The 18,611-nt window shown below is 49.8% G+C and overlaps 1 protein-coding gene across 2 annotated transcripts; it reads right to left on the bottom strand.

The window, feature by feature from the left end:
* Positions 1–10,523: 10,523 nt before the first annotated feature.
* Positions 10,524–18,597, bottom strand: GDF5 (growth differentiation factor 5). Of its 2 annotated transcripts, XM_062009027.1 has the most exons (3): positions 18,410–18,597; positions 14,123–14,587; positions 10,524–12,478 (listed from the first exon to the last, which is right to left on the bottom strand). In XM_062009027.1, exons 1-3 carry the CDS (start codon positions 18,438–18,440, stop codon positions 11,610–11,612), a joined length of 1,365 nt encoding a protein of 454 aa, XP_061865011.1. In that variant the 5' UTR covers positions 18,441–18,597; the 3' UTR covers positions 10,524–11,609. The 2 variants fall into 2 exon arrangements, with proteins under 2 accessions (XP_061865011.1, XP_061865010.1); XM_062009026.1 differs by lacking the exon at positions 18,410–18,597 and having other exon boundaries at positions 14,123–14,763.
* Positions 18,598–18,611: the final 14 nt, after the last annotated feature.

The following is an 18,611-nucleotide window of genomic DNA, read 5'->3' as shown; positions in this document are numbered from 1 at the left end:
AGAGCTAGCAATGTCTGTGTGACATTGATGAGACACTGCAACCTGCCTGAGTTCTGGTACTCACACCACAAAAAGTGTGGAGAAGTGAGGGTCTAAAAAGCTCAAGAAGAAAAACGTGGTAAGGAAGGTGCTCAGCAGCAGCATAACCAAGCTGATGTACCTCTTGCATAGAACAGAAATCCATCCCTGTCTGTACAGGCTCATGCCCATGGGAGTACATTTTTTTTCACGTAGCAGACAAAGAAGCCAATTCACTGATTCAAAGTGGAAACTGGACAGTTGGTAGAAATGGCTGCTTCCTAAAAAATGAAGTGCTAATATTCATAGAACTAGCTCAGAGCTCAATGTGGTGAGCTTTTGAAAACTTTTGGTCTTTAAATTAATGCTGTATCTCTCTTTCCAAATACGAAAAGCCCAGCTCTAGGAGGCGTCATTTAATTGCAAGGAAGTTTAAAAATAGGCTTCCTTTAAAAAAGCAGCCAGTAGGAAATGAGAGGCTGCATCAGAAAGCCATACCCCTCCAACAGGGCTCCAGCACTGCCTTGCACAGTCCTCTCTGTGCATTAAGCCAGGAGGTCTCACTGCACAGGTTTTGATCTTCATACACAGCATAAGAATAGTTTCACTGAGTCATGGATCCATCTAGCCCATCTCCTGTAGGCAACAGGAGATCCCTACAAAGAAAACAAGGGCAGGACAAGTGTTCAGTGAGGTTTTCCTGGCACAGGTTCTTAGCTTCCAGCTACCAGTGGCTCAGAACGTCCCGTGGGTTCCTGTGCAGCCACTCTGTGTGGAGTTCTGTTCGTGGGACTTATTCATGGAGCATTTTTTAAACACATGTAGACTTTCAGCATCCAAACAGAGTCTGGTCAGCAGTTCTGCAGCTGGGCTACACTGCAGGAATCAGTATCTTTCTGCTTGTTACAAACATGTGCTGAACCAGTTTCGTTTGGAGCATTGTGACTGTTTGGGAGAAAACTCTCTCCCAGTCCACATCCTTAGCCATCATGCTTTTCCTTCTTGCTACAGTCACCTCTCACTGAAGGACTTCAGTCCAACCACTCCTCTCACAGAAGCCATTTCATACTTCCAACCATTCTTATTGCCCTTCTCCAGCTCTGTTGCAGCATTTGAGATGTGTAAAACTCTGTAGTGCCTGTGGTTTTTTTCCTCATTTGTTCTCTAGTTCTCTCCCAGTCCTTCCTAAAGTCCTGTCTGCTGCCTCGTCTCATGGTTTAGGCCCATCCAGGAACAAAGGAGCCACTCATTTACTCCTCCCCAACCAGACAGGGAAAAGTACAGAGGGTCTGAGGAATCCCCTGAGGACAGAGAGGGCTCAGTCACCACTTATAGCCCCAGGCAGAACAGACAGGACTATTCAACTATTCAAGGGGAAATCCTGTCTGACCAACCTGATGCCTTCTATGAGTGCATAACCGGCTGGCTAGAGGAGAGGAGAGCAGTGGATGTCATCTGCCTTGACTTCAGCAAGGCTTTGGACACTGTCTCCCACAACATCCTCCTCAGAAAGCTCAGGCAGTGTGGCTTGGAGAGTGGAGGGGAGGTGGATGGAGACAGAGGCTGAATGACAGAGCCCAGAGGGTGGTGACCAATGGCACAGAATGGAGTTGGAGGCCTGTGGCCAGTGGAGTTCCACAGGGATGGGTTCTGGGGCCAGTCTGGTTCAACATCTTCATCAACCACCTGGGTGAGGGCACAGAGGGACCCTCAGCAAGTTCCCTGCTGGCACCAAACTGGGAGCACTGGCTGATTCCCCAGGGGCTGTGCTGCCAGTCAGTGACATCAGGACAGGCTGAGAGTTGGGCAGAGAGAAACCTCACGAGGTTCAACAAGGACAAGGGCAGAGTCCTGCAGCTGGGAAGGAACAACCCCCTGCACCAGGACAGGCTGGGGGTGACCTGCTGGAGAGCAGCTCTGCAGACACAGACCTGGGAGTGCTGGGTGATAAGAACCTGCCCATGAGCAGCAACGTGCCCTCGTGGGCAAGAAGCCAATGGCAGCCTGGGGGCAGCAAGAAGAGGGTGGGCAGCAGGGCCAGGGAGGTTCTGCTGCCCCTCTTCTCTGCCCTGCTGAGGCTTCATTTGGAGCCCTGTGTCCAGTTCTGGGCTCCCCAGCTCCAGAGGGACAGGGAACTGCTGGAGAGAGGCCAGTGCAGGGACACCAAGATGATCAGGGGACTGGAGCATCTGCCTTATGAGGAAAGGCTGCGGGACCTGGGGCTGTTCAGCCTGGAGAAGAGGAGACTGAGGGGGGAGCTCATCAATAGTTACAAATATCTCACTGGTGGGTGTCAGGAGGTTGGGGCAGCACTTTTTTCTATTGTATCCAGCAACAGGACAAGGGCTGATGGGATGAAGCTGGAACACAAAAAGGTCCATTTAAATATAAGGAAAAGCTGTTTCAGTGTTTGAGTGAGGGAGCCCTGGCCCAGGCTGCCCAGGGAGGTGTGGAGGCTCCTTCCTTGGAGGGCTTCAGCACTCACCTGGACACATTCCTGTGTGACCTGATGTAGGTGGGAGCTGCTTCTGCCAGGGAGTTGGGCTGGATGATCTGTAAAAGTCCCTTCCAATCCCCACCATGCTGTGATTCTGTGGTTCTATGAACTTGGGGGAGAAAATGAAAGTTAATTCAATCCACCACCAAACAAAAACTTCACAAACAGAAACAGAAAGCAACACAGAGTGAAGCAATGATGAAGAGCTGCGTGATGATGAAGAGCAGGACCTGCCCCTTCCCCTCTGCCGTGGAGTCGAGCTCTTGGCCTAACAACCAGCTCGAAGCCTAAAAAACCAGCTCGAAGCCTATTTCATGTGGCTCTCAGCCTAGGGTCCAATCCTCAACTGGGTGGGAAGAAATCCAATGCTACTCAGTGTGAGTGACAGCAGAAATCTTCACTTTATTGAGAGCAGGCTCTAACTTACACAGTAGCTTCAAGCTGGCTCAGCACCAGCAGCTGATAGGTCACATTTTCATGTTCATCCTACCTGCGGTTTCTGCCATAACCAAAGCTCCCTCACATTTTCCCATCTTGCTTTTTGTTCTGGTTTAGCAAGGAGCAGCTTTTGGCTTAGTAACAGGGGGAGTGGGTTGCAGTGAAGACCTGAGAAAGAGTTTGCGGACTCTCCCCCGGCTCCTGGGTTCACACCCACCTCTGGCCCAGCTGGGCCAATCTGGCACCTCTGCCAGCACTATTTAGGGACGGGAATTTGAAGTGCTGGCAGGAGGTGTGAGAGTGATACAAGATGGAGGTGACCACGCGGACCCTTCAGCCAGAGAAGGAGGAAGGAAGGAGAAGCACTAGACCAGAGACTCCTCTGCAAGCCGTGGCGAGAATGCAGCTGTGCCCCTGCAGCCTCTGGAGATCCATGGCAGGACCGAGAGTTACCAGCAGCTCCGTGTGAGTGAGCCCGGACGGGAGAGGGACTGTGTGGGGAGGGGCCATGGCCCAGGCCGTGCTGGAGAGCCTGCACGCCGCAGAGCAGCCCCACACGAGAGGCAGAGACGAGCTGCAGCCTTTGGAGTCAGTGGGCATCGGAGCAGCCCGTGCAGGGCTGTGTGTGTGTGAGTTACCCCACGGACTCGCAGGGAGGACTGGCGTGGAGTTCACCCGTCCTGAGGAGGGACAAACGGCAGAAGCTATTGGGACTAACTGAGACCCCCACTGCCTGCCCCCCCGAACCGTTCAGGGGGGACAAGGTAAAAGCCCCAGGATCAGGGCTCTGAGCCTGGGAAGAGGGGAGGGGTGGCAAGAAGGTGTTCTTCAAAAGGCTGGTTGGACTCTTCATTGATGTATCACTCTGTGTTGTTTTATCTTGGTTATGTTTTGGGTTTTGGGGGTATGTTTTAGCTGATGTTGCATTACATTATTTTCTGTTCTCTTCCCCAAACCCAGTGGCCTGCTCTGTTTTGTCCTGAGCCTTAAGGGGCAATTAAGCTCTCCCTGCCCTTGAGCAATTCTCAGCCACTTCGGTACTTGAGGCTAATCGTGGTCTTTGTTCCCTGATGGGCCTAAACGACACTTTTCCTCAAAGTTGTTGACCACTTTTAGCCAAGAACAGCCCGACTTTGAGGGAACAGAATGCGGCCTACTGTCTGCATGACAGCAACTGCTTCAACCAGGGCTCTGACTCTGGTCTTGATTGTGCACCAAATCCATTTAACTACAGCCCAGGCTGCCTTGCCCCAACAGGCCTAACATTATATCCCGGGATCCATGTCCATGCTCCCTCATTTTTTCTCCACACCCCTCCACTCCCCTCTGCCCACCCTCAGGGCCCTGCTGCCCTGGGCGGTGCCGGGGCGGGAAATGGCGGCTGCGGTCAGTCCCTCCCAGCTGGCTGCGCCGCTCGTTTCCCCTCAGGGCTGGAGGGCTCCTCACCATGGCCCTGCTCCAGACCGGCTGCTCCGGTGATCGATCGCGCCACGAGCTGCAGCTCCTTCCCGCCTCCACAGCCGGGGTCCACAGCCCTCCCGCTCCGAGGCTGTCCCGGAGCTGCTGGCAAACACCAGCCCCTTTCTGCAAAGGGTAAGCAGGGCTCATCAGGCTGAATGATCTTGCTCCTCCTGCCCTCAGTGCTCATGAATTAACTACCATCCTTCCATCACATTATCAAATCCAACCGGCAGCAACAGTCCCGTGATTTACTACTCACTGCTGCTGAGCACAGCGACCTGTCACAGAGCTGAATTCAATTTCTTTTTCCCGAGTCTCTCAAACCTCTGAAATTTCCCCAGAATTCCAAGATTTATTAAAACTCAGTAGGCTTACTGGTGCAGGTTGAATGTTTTATAACTCTGACACCACCAATACATGCTCCTCATCACTTTCTGGTCGTACTGGCGTGGGGAATATTCGATCGTTGTTGCAAGAAGTGAATTATTTCACATGGCTTTTTGTCTTAGCAAAGCCATCAGAATGTTTTGGGAGGCAGCTCCTCTGTGTTTATATTTTGAGATAAAAAAACACCATTTCTTTAAAAAATTCCAAAGAATCAATCTGGTTTTATAGTTTCTGTGCCTCGGAAAGATTCCAGCTTCCATTTTCTGGAACTTACTGATCAAATATGACTCACACAACGTTATTCCACAGGGAGGGGGGAAATCAAGTCTTCAATAAACTTATCCTGTTTCTGTAATGTTCCTGCATACATCTAAGATTCATCTTCCACCACTGACCCACACTGAGAGGCTTTAAGTTATGGTATGGATGGACCACTATGTATCCAAACATCTCAGCCTTGACCAAGCCTGGGTACCAGGTTGTAGCTCAGGGGCTGTGCAAATACTGTGACATAAATCATCACTGCTGTCACTGACACCTTCTTGCAAACACCTTCATGGAGCAGCTGTTTGCATGCATGTCCAGAGCATGAGTATCAGCAATACCTCTGCCAATCACTTAAGCCCTTTCTTAATCTCCTCTCTCCTTCCTCACATGGTATTTCTTGCCTGTAGGTCTCATCCAACAGCAATTACCACAATGTCCTCAGAGAAGAGACCCATCTAGGGCACTGTGCCTGGTGCTGCCCATCATCTCCCTCCTCAGCACACAGATGCTTTGGTTTGTGCTCCCAGGGTTCGTCTCTTTCTTCCCTGTAGTTGTCTGGGAAGACACTTTCTTCAGTGTTCTGAATCAGAAGCCAAGAGCTGTTGCAAAAATCACCAAAAAAGCCAAAGCTGGGCACTCTGAAATAACTGTCCAGAGCTGCATGATCAGTCTTTTTAACTTCAGACTGAACATGGCTTGGAGAAGACAGACTGCTCGTCTGCCTGTGGCCCAGCAGTGACATTCGTGACTCTTCTAGTTTTGGCTGGGCCAGAGTTAATTTTTGTCCTAGGAGCTGGTTCAGGCCTTGTGTTTTGGATTTAGTGTGAGAATAATGTTGATAACATGCTGATGGTTTTAGTTGTTCCGTTTCTGGTGAGGGGGATGGGGCTGTAAAGATGGCTCCTGTAAGAAGTTGCTGGAAACTCTCCCCAGCTCTGAGCCAGATCCACTGCTGGGGCTGAGCCAGTGAGATGCCTCCACCATCACTTGTTAGGAAGAAGCTGGAACAGGAGGCTTCCTCCTGTTTCTTCCTTCTTCTGTGGCTGGTGGTGGTGCAAGGAGTGTGAGGAGGTGTGCTGGAGCAGGGACTCCCCTGCACCTGTGGAGAGCACCGGTGAAGCCAAGATTCGTTTGTATTTCATTAAAAGATCCCACATCATGGGCAGTGATTCACTTCATTAAAGATCCTGAGCCAGGGGCAGTGACTATGGCCAGAGGAGGCCATGTCCCATGTGAGGGACCCAATATTCACAGGAGCTGTAACTGTGGGGAGGAACCCAGCCAAAGCAGCTCATTCAAATGATGTTCCAAGGGAGAGACCCTGTAACTGCAGAAACTGCAGCTGTGGCAAGGAATCCACGCCACAGATACTCACTAAGGACTGTGACCGTGTGAGGGACCCTGTATGGGCAGAAGCTGCAGCTGTTGGGAGCAACCCACAGCAGAGAAGTTCCTTAAGGACGGTGTCCTAGGGCAGGGACCCTGTGTTGGAGCAGGGGAAGAATGCCAGGAGTCGTCCTCCTCTGAGCAGAGAGAAGCAGCAGAGCCCACCTGTGAGAGTCTGACCACATCCCCCGTTCCCTGCTCCCCTGAGCCGCTGAGGGGGGAGGAGGGAGAGACCTGGGGAGCAGTGAGCTGGGCCTGGGAAGAAAAGAGGGCTGGGGGAGGGAGATCTTAAAGTGCTGATTGTAATTTTCTCATCATCCTGCTCTCTTTTTGCTTTTATTCCATTCTGTTTCTTGTAGAATAACCTTTCCTACTTTCCCCTCTCAGTCAAGCACTGGAGTCTGTTTTGCCCAGAAGTGTAGCTGGCAGCGAGCCCTCCCTGCCCTTGTCTCAATCCACAACAACCTGGCTTATCTTTTCCCTCCCATTTCGCTGGGCCTCTGCCATCCTAACAAGAGTGGGGGTGAATGGGGGCACTGAGTGAGAGGCTGTTGTGGTGCCTCTGCGCTGGCTGGGCCAAACCACGACAGGTGTTATAAAGTCAAGGGTGTTTTAGCTTCTCACGTCCTGCCAGCCAAAAGGGGCTGGGAGATGGGCATCAGTCAGGGGGTGCTAAGCAATTGCATTGTGCATCACTTGTCTTTCTTGGGTTTTATCTAACTCTCTTATTATTTTACTTTTGATTGTTATTATGATGATAGTTTTTCATTTCAATTACTAAACTGCTCTTTCCCATCCCACCAGGGATCAGGGAGGGGTGAGTGAGTAGCTGCATGGTGCTCAGTTGCTGCATGAGGTTCAGCCATGACAGTGATCCATCTGAAAATCTCCTAAACAAAAGAAGTGCCTCATCATCCAGACTTGGGTTTCTCAGTTCTATTGCTTTCCACAACAGCCCCCGTGGTTAGTGTGCTAAAGCTGATGCAGCTTCTGGCTGTTCAATGCCACTGTCAGAAGCTCTTTGCCTTTGTTGGGCCTCAGCAGCCTGCTCTTGCTCTAAGCATTCAGCATCTTCTGGGACAGAGATCCAAGTGAAGTCCTGAGAACCACTAGCATGATAAAGACAGGCAAGTGGAAAGAAAAATGAACTTTACTCCCACCAAACCCCAAGAAGAAGGATTTTTTTCCCCCTTCTAGGCATGTAGACACATCTATTCCCACCAGCAGCACTGTCACCCAACCCATCCCGTGTCCCATTGGGTGTACATCCACTCTGCAGCTGCTCCTGCATTCAGTCCATCTTGTTACTCATTCTTTCACCCAGTCCTCAGCCCCTGCTGTCCTCCACTGCTGCAGCACTGCATCCCCCAAGAGCTGCTCTCCCTGAGCCCCATTCCCTGGAGTTCCTTTACAATCCATTCTCCTGAGGCCTTTGCTTCTCCCCACTAACCTTTTATCCTCTCCAGCTGCATTCCTGTAACCTGATCACTAACCTTATGAGTTAATGACTTCTTTGCCATCTAAAGCTTATTATCACCCCTCTGCAGAAAAGAGCAGAGGGACAGCCCCGTCTCTAAGCCTGTGGAAGGCCCAAGTTGTGTTTCTCTTTCAACATTTCTGGAGAAGAATTAATGTTTTGAAGCTATTTGCACAAGGCAAATGAATTGTATCTGGTTTTATCAATCAAAGGCTTATTTTTGACTTTATGCCACGACAGGTGGCATCTTGTGAAAAACAGGGAGATGGTAACTGAACGTGCACAGGCAACACCCTCACCTCAGTGCCACTTCTCTGGCAGCGTAATGGGCAGCTTGCTCAGCCTGGATCCCTGGATGGCAGAGCCTGGCACAAGATGTAAAGACATTCTTAGAGAAAACCAATGAAAAGAGCATTTTCTGTTCCCTATCAGAGAGTCAGTCAATTAATCGCTGTTATTATTGACAGAGTCATTGTTTTCTTGGCAGCTGTGCCCTTCAAAATGACTTGGCAGCTGTGCTCTTCAGTTTTCAGGGAAAACTGAACCCATTTGCTTTACTTCAGCCGGCAGAAAGCTGAACCTAGAACTGCAAACAAATCCCAGCAAAAGAGGGACATCAGTGAACTCGGAGTGACAGAGGAGCTGGGCAGTTCTGAGCACCCACCTGAGCCTTTGCTGCACCGCTTGTCAACAAACACCAAGACTTCCCTGTGTATGAAATTTGTTGAGAAGCAATGAAATCTCATGCAATTTTATTTTCCAATATCACTTTACTACCCAAAAGCAACAGTAAATCAGTAACATAACACGTGAGTGACCAGGGCTAGGGAGGGAGAAAAATAATTGTTTGCTTTGTACATTCTTATTAGTCTTGGCTAAGATGTTATAAAAGCAGTATCTTTTAACACCTTTTATTATACAAGGGTCAAGGGGTTTTTATGTTTCAAATAGCCCACATAGCGGGTTACTGCATCTTTCATATGGCTGCTGTATAAACAAGCACGTTTTACACAGGAAATGACATAACCATGTAAAAGTGTACATGGAGTTTAGGCACATATTCAAACACTAATGGGAATGCATTGTTTTAAATGGCATACTTTTATGTTTACCTATTCAGCTTAGTACCCATATTTTAGCCAAATACAACAAAAATTATCCACACATACCTGTCTTATAGTGTACTGTTTATTTGAAATTGGGACCCTCACAAAGACTCTCGTGGGACAGATAATGACCCTGAAAAGTAAATACAAATGAGGCATTCTCAGCGAGGGACTGAAACCTGCCATCGTAAAGGTGGGAAGCTGAACTTTTAACCTGGATTGCTTTCCAGCTCAGGTTTCGGCGCGTTCCTGCCATCCAACACCAGTTTGCCCATGGGAAGAAAGCCGCGACAATAATTTAGGGTGTCTGTCTTTGCACGTTCTATAATGACCAGGCTCAAGAAAGAAGAGCCAAACTTCTGCAACTTCGAGGTTGTCTCTTTCCAGTTTCTTTGCTGTGTGCCAGCCCCAGGCTGTGAGCTATCCCCACAACTCTGCTTTCAGAGAGCGAGGGTTGGGTGCAGTCCTTGTTGGCGAGACCGAGTGGCTGTGATGGCCACCAGCCGCGTCCCCTGCGAAGTTCTGACACGTGTTTCTGTTCTCACAGCTGATAACTGAAACTGCAGGTTTCCATGGAACGTCCTGACAAGATTTGCAATGGTTTGTGAGCAGAAATTGAACAGATATGTGGAAGTCAGAAAAAAGAAATGACAGCTCTCTGTGGCAGCACATTTTTGTAGCAACTGAAGCTTTAGGTGAGGTAAGAATAGCAGAAACTACTTTGAGAAGAGCAGCGAAAGAGGTCACTCCAACACTGCAGTGCCACGATCAGAACCGTTCAGTAAGTAGCATGTAATTAATGACAGAGGCAGAAGCCTGTGCCAGATGATGCCAATGGCTCTGACAATACACCATTACAGCACCTATATCCGAGTGTACACTTGCACCATGGTGAAAGTCAGTAGACTGCTCCAGAATGAAACAGTGTTAAACTGGAATGCCCAGAGTTGCCCACAATGTCAAGAACAAAAGGATGCTCAGGGCATAACAGCTCTGGTTTATGACCAGCGTTATAAAACAAGAATATTGCATTTGAGATTTTGAAGTAAAACAACTACCTTCATCCTGCCATATCAATAACTACTTCAGTAATTTCTGAAGGTTCTGATCTGTCTACAGGTGAACCTCTGGCACCAAGTTCTGTAGGTGGAAACACAGAGTAATCTCACAGTAAGTTTGTAATCCATGTCTACAGTAGATACAGGGGATATGCAAACACACAGCCCTCAGAGGGTGGGATAAAAGGACACCAGAGCTCTCCTGCAATCATCCGACATCCTTTTTTCAATGGCATGCAGCAACAGGACAAGGGCTGATGGGATGAAGCTGGAACACAAACAGTTCCAGTTAAACATAAGGACAAACTGTTTCCCTGTTTGAGTGAGGGAGCCCTGGCCCAGGCTGCCCAGGGAGGGTGTGGAGGCTCCTTCCTTGGAGGGCTTCAAGACCCACCTGGACACGTTCCTGTGTGACCTGATCTAGGTGGGAGCTGCTTCTGCCAGGGAGTTGGACCAGATGTTCTCTAAATGTCCTTCCAACCCCACCATGCTGTGATTCTGTGATTCTATGGTAACTCATGTTTGCCCCAGATACAGGCACCAGATCAAACCATGCCATACTTTCAGGTCTTTCTTCCAATGTTGCCACAGTTTCTCTCTGTGGCAGCAGAGTCAGAGGTAAGCAAAACACATGGACATGTCTTGCATACCCCTGGCATTCTGCAGCACCCAAAAGTCCCTTTCACTTGTATTTATGGGACAAAACCATTCATCATTCCTTAACAGCATTCTCATTGTGCAGAGTGGGACACATGTAGCATCATGTCAATAATTTATTACATCTGAACACTTTGACTATGACCATGTGAGAACAACTTGGACCTTATACAGAGTACTATACCTTGCTACATAATAATGGAAAGGTGGCTACTTAGGAAAGATATGTAGCTTGGAAGAAAAAGTACAGGGAAGCAAACACCTCCTGCACCACCTATCTCCATGTAAAACTTACAACTACATCAAGATATCATATTCAATGACTCCTTTTTATATATGCATAGTTTCGAGAGCTAATCAGAAAGAAATCATATTACAGTGTAACTATTTACACCAAGATGGGAACACACCAGAACACAGCCTTCTCTTCCAGACATCATGGCTCTGTTCTTCCATTTCGGACTCGACAAAGCACATGGGCTTCAGACATAAATTCAGTCTCGACAACACTGCTCAAAGGATAAGACAGCTTGCTGATACCATCTTCACCCACTGCCTCGAGGCCAAAAGCAAGTGATCTAGAGGTGTGGAGATATCATCTTCTCCATCACGGTCTTCAGTTAGAGCCAATCTTGTGTCACGGACACAAGGCCTTCTATGGGTCTGCATGATGGCATCCCAGTACTGCTGAAACATGCCCACAGGGGGTAGATGCAGAAGCACAGGGTTTGTTGCTACATCCTTGTAAACATACTTACCCTTGAGGTAAGAAATCTAGCTACCCTTGTTTGAGGAGAGGTCGCATTCAAGGTGTCACAACAATCTTTCAGAACACATTCACGTGAGCAACTGTTCTGCTACCTACAGCCACACGACTCCACCACCATGTCCTCGTACTGCTTGTAGACCACGTTGTTTGCAGAGTCAATGAAAAGGATGCTAATAGGGCTCAGCCTGGTCGGCACACAGCAGGTCGGGGGAGTGGATTCTGGGTCCATGGAGTTCATCAGCGTTTGGATCACCGCGTGGTTGGTGGGCTCCAGATGCGAGCGCAGGGGGAACTCACAGAGGCCTTCGCAGTGATAAGCTTCGTACTCCAGAGGGGCAATTATCCAGTCATCCCAGCCCATATCCTTAAAATTCACGTGGAGGGCTTTTCTGCTACACCTCGCCTTCAGATTCTTAGCGGGCCTCTTCCCTTGGCGCGTTGCTAGTGGAGCTCTTCTCTTCCGCCTCTGATTGAACAAGTACTCATAAACAGTTTTGTCATCTTGGCCAGATCTAGCTTTGATTTCATTGAAGAATAAGTCTCTTTTTTTCGTCCTCCCAAACACCAAGAAGAGAGCCTTTTCATTGACCTGCCTTCCTGTTCTGTTAAACCCCACAGTCCTCAGATCAACAGCTCTCCCCCTGTCAAAAGTTTCCAGTTCAAAACACAAGTTAACCAAGTTTTTGAAGTTCCTGAAAAGTTTCCAGATGTCAAACACTTCCCACTTGGGCGTGTCGGTGATGCTGACGGTACGAGAGTCCAGGAGCGTTGCCGCTTGTCTGTTTGTAGAGCAACTAAACAATTTCACTTGGGATGTCTTTCCAGAAGAATGAGACTTCCACGTCTCAGAAGGCTTCTTCCGCAGTATTCGAAGCTCTGCTCCCAGCAAGCCATCCTTTTCCAAGGCAGTGATGTCAAAGATGTATTTTTGCTTCCTCACAGTTGGTGCTCGCTCATCTGAGAAAAAAAAAAGCACATCCAGTTGTAAGTGCACATCAAGCACAGCTCAGTGTCAGTTATCCCATTCTTCGTGGGTCTCCTGAACTTTCCTCCTCAGCCTAGAAATCTCCTTAATTAGCCCACCAAGCAGCAGGAGCAGCTTTTGTCTAAGGGATCAGCTTTGTGCAGGGACCCAGAAGAACTCGGGGAAATGACTTTCTGAGCCTGCCTTGCAGAAATCCCATTTCTTTCACCGGCAGGCATTTTCTAGCCTCAAAGCAGCAATTAGCCAATTGAAAACCAGCCCTTTTCCACGGCTGAGCACTCACAGGGCCTATTCACCACTTTTATCCTACTTAAATTACCAAAACAGAGCTTCAGGGGTGCCCAGGCCTCACGCTGGCTCCAAACGTGAGCAAACTTACCCTTACATGATACAATAGTGAATTAGTCTTTGAAAGCCAACATCCCCCAGAACCCGCCAGGAACAAAGATAATTGCCTTGTTAACGCCACACGAGTCACAGCTTTTTCAAATTGGGCAGAAAAACACAGGTCCCTTGAAGGTGCCGCTGCGTTTGCCTGCCTGAGCTCACCGGCTGCACTAACGAGGGCTACGGCCGAGCCAACGCCGCAGCGACGTTACGTTCACGATGCCTTCCAGCAGCGAGCCGAGAGCCTGAATGCAGCGCTTGTGAGCAACCCAGCATCCCTTCCCACCAGCCATACTCATAATTCAGTGGCAAACAACCCTGGTCCTGGTTGGGTTTTCCATCGCCGTTCCCTTGCTGGCCTGTGTCGCTTCCTGAAGTGCATTAACAAAAGTCTCACTAACGGCACTGGAAGCAACACGGGGCTCTCCAACCAGAGAGGCGAGGTGAGCAGTGTTCTTTGGGATCCTGCTCCTTTCTTGGCTGAAAGCAGACACTAGTCCAGATTACAAAAAAGCCTTGGAAGCAGAATGGTGAAATGCAGGGTCTGGGGTCCCAGAAGTTACTCCTTTGGTTACTCTGTGCTTAGCTGGGGGCTGTCTGTAGGTAGAAGGTTGGTGGTACCTGCAAGCACGAGCTTCAAGCCAGTGCACAAACACCAACCCTACGCTGTGATGGCTCCTGGCTCTGCAGTGTAGTTCCTTCAAATTCTACCTTGAACAGACCAGGTTGACCCTTTGGCATTAAAAGGTTGGGGGTTGTTTTTTTCCCACAGAATGGCCCTGTTCTCAGCACATCACGTCTCTTTAGGCATGCTTCACAATAAAATCTATTGTTAGCACTTTCCAGGAGCTGGTTGTGGAAGGAAAGCAAGAGAGAAATTGGAAAGGTTTTCCAACACTCAAGCATGCAAAGACTGATTTTCAACAATATGTTTCTAAAGTATTTTCCAAATGTTGGATTTGGCTGCCACACAACCATCTAGTTCTGCCTCTCATTTCCCAAGATAAAGGGAAGTGGACAAAATCTGCAGCAAGGCTGCACGATTCAATTTGCATTAAAAACAGCTATTTGACTTCAAGTATTTCCTAATACCCTCTCCATGTACAAGCACACTCAGACATCATCTCCATCCACACACACACACACACACTCAGACATCATCCACACACACACACACACACACACACACTCAGACATCATCCACACACACACACACACTCTGTTCTTACCTTGTCCTTTGTCTATAAAGCTGGTTATTGTGTTGGCGAGTCCAGCCTCCAGTTTTACACTTCCATTGACACCTTTTCTTTCTGCATCTGAGAGAGTCCTGTACAAAGACAGCATGTATTCGTGTGGCGTTATAGGAGGGTGTCTGAAAGCTTCCTTAGCTTCCCTCTGGGTTACAGGCTCTTTAGTCTTTTTGGTTTTGAAAGAATCAGTGTCAGTACTGCTCGTGCCAGTTTTTTTCAAAGCCACCTTGCTGCTAAGACTCTGAACCCTTGGAGTCACTGTCCTTACTGCAGAAGGTCTGCTGGGGAGATGTCCTACCTTGCCCTCCGTGGCTGCTGTTCTTGAGAGAACCTTCTTCGATTCATCGTTCTTGGCCAGCAGAGCTCCAGCCTGACCAGCACTGCCTTTAGTCCTGGCCTTGGAGGTCCCAGCACTATGTCCATGGCTCGCAGTCCTCAGTGTACCTGCCCGTGAGGAAGGATTCCTCTCTTTTCCTTCTGCTTTTAAAAAGCCTAGTTTAGATCCTGGATTACTCTGGCCTGTTTCAGAATTACTCAGCGCTCCAGGAACTAGATCCAGAGACAGCCAAGTCAAATGCCAAAGCAGTAAAGTGAGAAAATGCAGGATTTTCATCCTCTGGTCTTCCTCTGAATGCCACTAAAGAAAAAATCAGGAAAGGTTCCTCCAGTTTGGCAGAAGAAAACATGAAAGAAATTAAAAACCAAAGTCAGCAAAAATGGGTTTCGTTTGAGATGAAAACACTGCAAATCTCCTTGTTCAATACTTGTATCCAGTCCCATAGTGGAAACGCTCATGTACTCAGACCCCAGCTCCCCTGACTTCAGGCAGCAGCTATAAAGAACTTGTTCTTGAAAAGAGAAAGTTTACCACCTCGTTTTCTTCTGTAAAACTGACTGAAAACTTGAAGGAGTCCTGTTTAAATCCAAGGGGTTTTTTTCCAAGAAGGAAGAATGGCGTAATGCTGCCTCTGTGTTAAAAGGTTTTTTTAAAGTTTTGAATCCTTTCCAGTGAAAATATTTCACACACAGAGACCTGCAGGTGCTCAGAACCCTTTTACAAACCTGAGCTCAGGAATTGGAAACGGAATTCCAACAAACCTATTTAATTACTCTCTGATGTCATGCTGTCTGAACTCATTTAACTGCAATATATTTCTCTAGGAAAAAAAAAAACCCCTCTTCTTTGCCCTTTTCATGAGCATGAGTCACACTGAGCCTCATGTGAAGCAGCTCCACGGCCCCGCGCTCCACAGCACGCCTCTGCGAGTGGCACCGCGACCTCTACGGCCTGCCACCAGCTTCACCTCCACACGGGACAAACTGCCAGATCAACCACCCAGCCCCGTCACACAGGCCCCTGGACACACACATGGCAATATCCACAGGGAACCCGCTCAGCTCCTTCCCCAGCGACCAGCACCTTGGGGCCGAGCGGCTAACGCGGGCGCCCAACGCACTGACGGCACCGCTTCACAACCACGACCCGGCCGTGCCCGCAGCCAGCCTGCCTTGGCCTGATTACTGCTCGTGCTTCTGCAGCCACCCGTGTCAGGGAGTGTGGAGGAGCAGCTCTGGCAGCACAGGCCGGCACTGCACCCTGCAGGCAGCCGCTGCTCCGCGGGACACTCGGCTGCCGTGGAACCCCACAGGCCTTTCCTCCCGGGGCTGCCCTGCTCTGCAAACTGACACAATCACAGCATGGGGGTTGGAAGGGACCTGCAGAGATCATCCAGCAGAAGCAGCTCCCACCTACATCAGGTCACACAGGAACGTGTCCAGGTGGGTCCTGAAGCCCTCCAAGGAAGGAGCCTCCACACCCTCCCTGGGCAGCCTGGGCCAGGGCTCCCTCACTCAAACAGGGAAACATCTTTTCCTTATGTTTAACTGGAACTGTTTGTTCCAGCTTCAGCCTATCACCCCTTGTCCTGTTGCTGGATACAACAGAAAAAAAAGATGCTCAGCCTCCTGACACCCACCAGTGAGATATTTGTAACTATTGATGAGCTCCCCCCTCAGTCTCCTCTTCTCCAGGCTGAACAGCCCCAGGTCCCACAGCCTTTCCTCATGAGGCAGATGCTCCAGTGCCCTGATCATCTTGGTGTCCCTGCACTGGCCTCTCTCCAGCAGTTCCCTGTCCCTCTGCAGCTGGGGAGCCCAGAACTGGACACAGGACTCCAGCTGAGGCCTCAGCAGGGCAGAGCAGAGGGGGAGCAGAACCTCCCTTGCCCTGCTGCCCACACTCTTCTTGCTGCCCCCAGGCTGCCATTGGCTTCTTGCCCACGAGGCCACGTTGCTGCTCATGGGCAGCACTCCCAGGTCTCCCAAGAGCCACGGAGCCAGGGGCCACAGCAAGGCTGGCAGTTGGGAACCAGCCTCACTCCCGTGGGGAGGTTGCCCTACAGCTTCCAGCTGAGCCAGAGTGTGGAAAATGAACTGCTGTTGTTCTACAAGAGCTTTGGGACACGAGGCACCAGGCTGAGCTGAGCAGGGATTAACAGGACCCTCCTCTCACCTCTCACTGATGCTAAGCCCAGTCCTCCTCCCTCAGCTGTTGTTATTTCTGAGGGAAGAGAGGGAAAGACACACTTTTCACCTTGACTGGTGTGTGCTGGAGCATTTCCCTCCCTGCCAGGAGCACCAGACTGCTCCCATAAATCACCACCTGCAGCTCTTCCTACGGGGGCAGCTCTGAATGTTTTACCTTGTTTCGATGGAGGAACCAAAGCACAGAAGAGTTCAGCGATTTCAGGGAGCTCACAAGTCACCTAGATCCAAAGCCCCACCCTCCTGAGCTTGAGGGTGGGTTTTTAACAGCCCTTCCTCTGATATCAGTCACAGTTTTGATATTACCCACCAAAACAAAGCAGCTTTCTGCTGACTTGCTTCTGACGAGACCATTCCCCAGCAGTTGGCCCCATGGTGCTCCTGAGCAGGCCATGGCTCTACCCTCCCTTCCCACTGAGCAGCAAGCCGTGTGTCCTGCCTGGATCTGGCCTATGGGGGTACTAATTAGCTTCCCAGTAGGCCTCAGAATCACCTAATTGTTGAGTTCCCACCCAGTTCCTCGTTTTCACAACACTGGCAAGTGAACATGTTTAAGAGCTCTGCTGCTCCATCAGACGTGGCTGAGCTTTGCAAGCACATCTGCAGACCATGGGAGAGACACAGAGGAGCAGGGGGTAGGACAATGTCATTACATGGGCCTGACTCAGTCAATCTGATTAAAAGCACAGACCAGACAATACTTAGATGGTCTGAGATGAATCCATCTTTGTGGGGAAAAGAATAGCACAAGTGAGCAAAGAAACCTTCCCTCAGGGTTTAGACCAGGCCCAGGACACCGTGGGACACAGTCCAAGGCCTACGACTTGGCATCACTGCCCAAGTTTACACGTGCCATTGGAGTGGTTTGGTTCATACAGCCACTTGTTCCCCTTGGCCCACTCTGTAAAGGCAGCTCCTCAGCCCGTGTGCAGGCTTTGGAAAGGCATGACTGTCCCTGCCTCCTGTTCTTCAGAACCTCAGCTCTTGCCTCCATGACCCGTGCCCTCAGACACACCCTGATGGACATGCAGAGTGGGTTAGAGGAAGGGATCACTCTGGAGAGCTGAAGGAGCATTCCACAGTGTTGAAAAAGCTGCCCTTCCCTGAGGAGAAAAGGCTCTACTCAGGTCAACACATTCACACGTTCCGTACAACGGGGTAGACTCTGAAGCCACAACACTCAGAGCCCTTCCAGGACATGGGCCTCTGTCTGTGACCTTCCTTCGATCCCCAGGCAGGAGCACACACACCCCAGTGCCTGCTGCACCCCTGAAGCACGTGCCCTGTCACACCCTGGCACCTGCAGATGTCTGTCCTTTGGTGGCAGTGGAGCTCTTGCAGGGGATAAAACACAACTGAACAAACTTGTGCTGCAGGGGAGCAGAATTGCCAGAGATCCTGCCAGGGGTCTGTACCCAGCTGCTGCTTCTGCTCAGCCTTCAGCCAGTAGGGCTGATTTCATATGGAAACACAGGCAATGGTCCTTTTTCTGTTGTAAGGGGTCTGTGTGGGCAGGTTTGGGTACTGGGGGGCTACAGGGGTGCCTTCTGTGAGAAGCTGCTGGAAGCTTCCCCTGCATTGGCTCCAGGATGGACGAGCCAATTAACGGTGGGGGTGATACTGCTGTGATTAATGTATGGCAGAAAGGGAAGAAAGTTACTGTGAAGGTGCCAACCGTGGGCAGGAGTGAGAATGTGAGAGCAACAGTGGGAGAGAAGGCACCTGGCACCCAGACAGGGTTCCACCACTGCATCTGTCCAAGCCAAACCTCCTACAGAGTAGATCTTGCTGTGTTTTACGTCCTCTGTGATTGCAGCTGGAGCAAGAGAGTGAAGTTCTGTCAGGACAAGATGGAGAGAGCAAAGATCTGTGACCAGAGAAGCCAAACCTGTGTAAAAGAGCAAATGAAGAGCTCTGTGCAGTG

This window comes from Colius striatus, chromosome 16 (genome assembly GCF_028858725.1).
Source record: "Colius striatus isolate bColStr4 chromosome 16, bColStr4.1.hap1, whole genome shotgun sequence".
Lineage (NCBI taxonomy): Eukaryota > Metazoa > Chordata > Aves > Coliiformes > Coliidae > Colius > Colius striatus.
Note: the sequence above shows the minus strand (reverse complement) of the source record. Positions and strands in the feature narration are given on the sequence as shown.

Bases quoted from the DNA above. Each gene is read 5' to 3' on its own strand.
- GDF5 (XM_062009026.1), bottom strand. From the start codon at position 14,756: ATGAAAATCCTGCATTTTCTCACTTTACTGCTTTGGCATTTGACTTGG. The intron at 12,479-14,122 runs GTAAGAACAGAG...TTTTTTTCTCAG, and splicing joins CTTTATAGACAAAGGACAAG to ATGAGCGAGCACCAACTGTG.